The sequence below is a fragment of the Lolium rigidum genome, chromosome 1 (genome assembly GCF_022539505.1).
Source record: "Lolium rigidum isolate FL_2022 chromosome 1, APGP_CSIRO_Lrig_0.1, whole genome shotgun sequence".
Taxonomy (NCBI): Eukaryota; Viridiplantae; Streptophyta; class Magnoliopsida; order Poales; family Poaceae; genus Lolium; species Lolium rigidum.
In genome coordinates, this window is record NC_061508.1 from 205373335 (window position 1) to 205377750 (window position 4416).

The 4416-nt window shown below is 42.9% G+C and overlaps 1 protein-coding gene across 2 annotated transcripts in view; it reads left to right on the top strand.

The window, feature by feature from the left end:
• Positions 1–4023, top strand: part of LOC124688463 (G-type lectin S-receptor-like serine/threonine-protein kinase B120) — a 29472-nt gene extending 25449 nt beyond the window's left edge. Inside the window, exons 2-9 of one of the 2 annotated variants that reach the window (XM_047222145.1) lie at positions 309–353; positions 457–1976; positions 2182–2283; positions 2355–2545; positions 2626–2836; positions 2932–3169; positions 3256–3406; positions 3482–4023. In XM_047222145.1, coding sequence (XP_047078101.1) covers positions 668–1976; positions 2182–2283; positions 2355–2545; positions 2626–2836; positions 2932–3169; positions 3256–3406; positions 3482–3775 — 2496 coding nt within the window. In that variant the 5' untranslated portion in view covers positions 309–353; positions 457–667 and the 3' untranslated portion in view covers positions 3776–4023. The remainder of the gene's footprint in view (positions 1–308; positions 354–456; positions 1977–2181; positions 2284–2354; positions 2546–2625; positions 2837–2931; positions 3170–3255; positions 3407–3481) is intronic. The other variant, XM_047222150.1, reaches the window with a different exon arrangement.
• The last annotated feature ends 393 nt before the right edge of the window (positions 4024–4416 follow it).

Here is a 4416-nt window from a genome sequence, read left to right on the forward strand (position 1 = left end):
TGCCGGGTCTGGACCAACAAAAGCTGATCACGTACTTTCACAGAACGATCCAATCGCATCAACGCATGTGAGACAAATGTGATGTAAAATGATCTACATTTTGTAGGATACATGCTAATATTCTATACATGAAATTCATTTTGTGTATGTATCCGTTTGCACAATATACTCACTGGATTCACATCTTAAAACTAGCCTCATAGAATTGTATATATTTCCTCAACTCAGCATCTATTTAGTACCACATGTTTTTCCTATCATTTCCTATTATTGTTTTACCCATATTTACCTATGGATGTATAATATAGAATGAAGCGTGGATATTATGGAATAGGACTGAATTCGGCATCTAGGTAGAAAATTCAGTCATAAAATAGATCTTTCTACATTTCTCAAATTCTTTGTTATGAACACTTCAAGTGGCCTAAAAGTAGTACGATGCTTTCTGTTTTGTAGTTCCAGCAAAATATCGCAGTACGATTGGTAGCATTTGCAACAAACGTGACAGCAGGTGGCAGCAGTAATTTTGGAACAATTGAACTACTCTTTCATTCCTTGGAGTCCAAAATATCCAAAGGCATCCTCGCGCTCCGATAGCTTCAATATATACCCCACCCCTTTGATATACGCCCACCACTCCGCTGCCCCTGCAAACAGAAAGCCAAGAATGCCAACGTATTCCCTTCCCGTTTATGCTATTCTTTTGTTTCTTTCATGGCCTTTCAGTTCAGTGCTTCTCTGTGCATCTGATCACCGCCTTGTCCCTGGCAAGCCGCTCTCCCCTGGTAGTGTTATTGTCTCTGCAGATGGTGTATTCGCCATGGGCTTCTTCTCCCCATCCAACTCCACCAAAAAACATCACTATGTAGGCATATGGTACAATGGCATCCCAGAGCGCACCGTGATATGGGTCTCCAATCGTGCTGCACCAATCACCGATATTTCCTCTGCAAATCTTGCTGTCACCAGTAGCTCAAACCTAGTCCTATCTGACAGTAATGGTCGTGTTGTTTGGACAACAAACAACAGCAACAGCAGCACCAATTCCTCGTCAGCCGAAGCCATGCTGGACAACACTGGAAACTTCATCCTCCGGTCATTGGCTGATAGCTCCATACTATGGCAGAGCTTCGACTATCCCACTGACACTCTCCTACCCGGCATGAATCTCAGGCTGAGCCACAAGATGCACCCACTGCAGCAGCTCGTTTCTTGGAAAAGCCAACAGGATCCATCCCCTGGTGACTTCTCCTACAGCGCAGACCCTGAACACCTCCTGCAGAGCTTCACCTGGCATGCCTCAAGGCCACACCGGCGAAGCCCAGTGTGGACAAACAACCTCGTTCCTATGAATTACATGAGCAGATCCAATTGTACCATATACATGGCATTACATCCTGCTGGTGACGAGGTGTACATGTCTTTTGGCATGCCCACTGGCTCCTTCGTTGTGCTGGTCAGGATGGAGATTGACTACTTAGGCAAGGTAAATATACTTATCTGGGAGAGCAATATCTCAGTATGGAAATCCCTGTACGCACAGCCTGAGCAAGAGTGCAATATATACGGCTACTGTGGTCCGTACGGTTACTGCGATAACACGCAGATCGTACCAGGTTGCAAGTGCCTTGATGGTTTCGAGCCAAGAGATCTTAAAGGCTGGATTGCTGGAAGTTTCTCACAGGGATGCCGCCGGAAGGAGGTGCTAGGGTGTACACATGGGGATGGTTTCTTGACCTTTCCAGGCATGAAGGTCCCTGACAAGTTCCTCCATGTCCGAAGCAGAAGCTTTGACGAATGCACAGAGGAATGCAGGAGCAACTGCTCCTGTGTCGCATATGCTTACTCCAAATTGAACAACATGGATATTGATGGAGATGACACAAGGTGCCTGGTATGGACAGGAGATTTGATCGACACGGAGAACTGCATCCAAGGAGGGGAGAACCTCTATGTTCGGAGTAACAGATTAAGAGGTATGATTCCTTGATTCTCTTTGCTTGGTTGCTTATGTTAGTAGATAGGTTCTTTTGAAGAGGCACCTATTGAAATTGGATAACCTTGGCCTATATAATTTTTGAAGCATTAGAGAAAGGAGAGGCGATACGATAATTATTCTGACATGGATGTGATGATTGGCATCGACAAGCTGTTGATTCCCCGTGAATTAAATTTTTGCAGGCAGCAAGAGAAAAATCAACACCCTAGAGATTGTTTTACCAGCTGTGTCAAGTTTGCTCATTCTCACATGCATTGGTCTTATTTGGTTCTGTGGCTTTAGAGGTAGGTATATTTTTTTTGTTCTAATTTCTATGTCCTCTCGTCCCAAGAAACTGAAGAGACAGTGCCCATAGTCCTCACAGCTAACCAAGGAAGCAAGATTATGTGGAAAAGGCTGAGTCGTGGAGATGCAAGCTCTTTTAATGAACATGCTGATAGGAACACAGAATTTCCTGTTTTGAGGTTCAGAGAAATTGCTGCTGCGACAAATAATTTCTCTGAATCAAGCATTGTTGGCCAAGGGGGGTTTGGCAATGTTTATAAGGCAAGAATTCTCTGTACTTATAATTGGATTATTAATGGAATATGTAAACCTGTCTGATTCATTAGTAACACATTTTTCAGGGAACGTTGGGAGATGGTATGGAAATTGCTGTGAAAAGGCTCCGTGTAGGTTCTGTGCAAGGAGCTGTGGAGTTCAAAAATGAAATAGCCCTGATTGCCAAGTTGCAGCACAGAAACTTGGTCAAACTCGTAGGCTGCTGCAAGCATGAAGATGAAAAACTATTGATTTATGAGTACCTACCAAACGGAAGTTTGGATGCCTTCATTTTCGGTATGTTTTTCTCACTCCTTGCAAAATCTCACCAGCTTTTAGCCAAAGGAATACACATGGTGATAAGATGCTTGGCCTGATTCTGTTCTTGGCAGATGATGCCAGAAAATCACTGCTAAACTGGCCCACAAGATTTAAGATAATCACAGGTATAGCAAGGGGCCTCCTTTACCTCCACCAAGATTCCAGAATGATGATGATTCATAGAGATCTCAAAGCTAGCAACATATTGTTGGATGCTGAGATGAACCCCAAAATATCTGATTTTGGTACGGCTAGGATCTTTGGCATCAATGAACAGCAAGAACATACCAATCGAGTCATCGGAACATTGTGAGTAGTGATTGATTTCATAATTTCATTGTCTTTGTGCTTCAACTGGTTATGTTTATAGTTTCTATGGTTAATGGTCCAAGCAGTGGCTACATGTCACCTGAATATGCAATGGAAGGCATCATCTCGGTGAAATCCGATGTGTACAGCTTTGGCGTATTACTCCTGGAGATTGTGAGTGGCTTGAAGATAGGCACTACAAGCCCAACCAGACGCTGTCGAAACCTTATAGAATATGTAAGTGTTAATTTAGTGCTCATAACCTGTTGAACTCCTACAGTCCAGACAATGGCATGATTGATTGTTTTGCAGGCATGGAGCTTATGGAAGGATGGGAACATTGTAAATCTAGTTGACTCGTCGATTATTGAGGGTTGCTCTCTTGATGAAGCTGGACGGTGCATCCATATGGGACTCTTGATGGTGCAGGACAATCCAAATGCTCGGCCCCTCATGCCTTGGGTGGTTTCAAGCCTGGATAACAAATCCATAGAGCTCATGCCGCCAAAAGAGCCTGTATGCGTTGCTCATCGGAATTATGGAACTGATGGAGTAGGGGAAAGCCATGTGAATCAGATGAGCCTTGGAAATCTAAAGGGGCGCTAGGAATCAACTGGTATTTGTGGAAGGAACAACCTGTTATCCTATTAAGTTGAGGTGTCTGGCTGGCACCAGAGAAGAAAAACAATAGCGAGCATATATTTTATGTAAGAAACTCTATGTTGAATGTGTCCTGTCCTTGTGAACCTGATCCCCCCATGTACACTTTCTGTTCTTCTCTAGACTGGTTGTGTTGTGTCACCGTCAGGATTGTAATTGTGCTCATATTTTTAATATTAATATTATTATTATTATTATTATTATTATTATTATTATTATTATTATCACCATCATTATCATCAATTCATCATCATAATCATCTGAGTGTATTGTATATTTTTTCTTCTCATTTTATTTTCCATGTAACTGCCACACAAGATAGCTAGGATGGGGACATATCAGGTGAAAATGGACATGTTCTGCAAATCTGCAAATTCCTGCTGTCAGCCCTTGGATCATGTACCAACGGCTAGATTGCAGTCTTCATCCCACCAACCAGTCGATGCACATTTGTAGAAAACCACTGCTACATCCGTGGAGTAATTCCCGGAGCTTCCAAATGTCTCGTCCTCACGATTTGGTGATCGGTTTGGACAAACCTATTTCCATTCCGATTTGGATCACTGACTGAAAATTTAATTATTCCG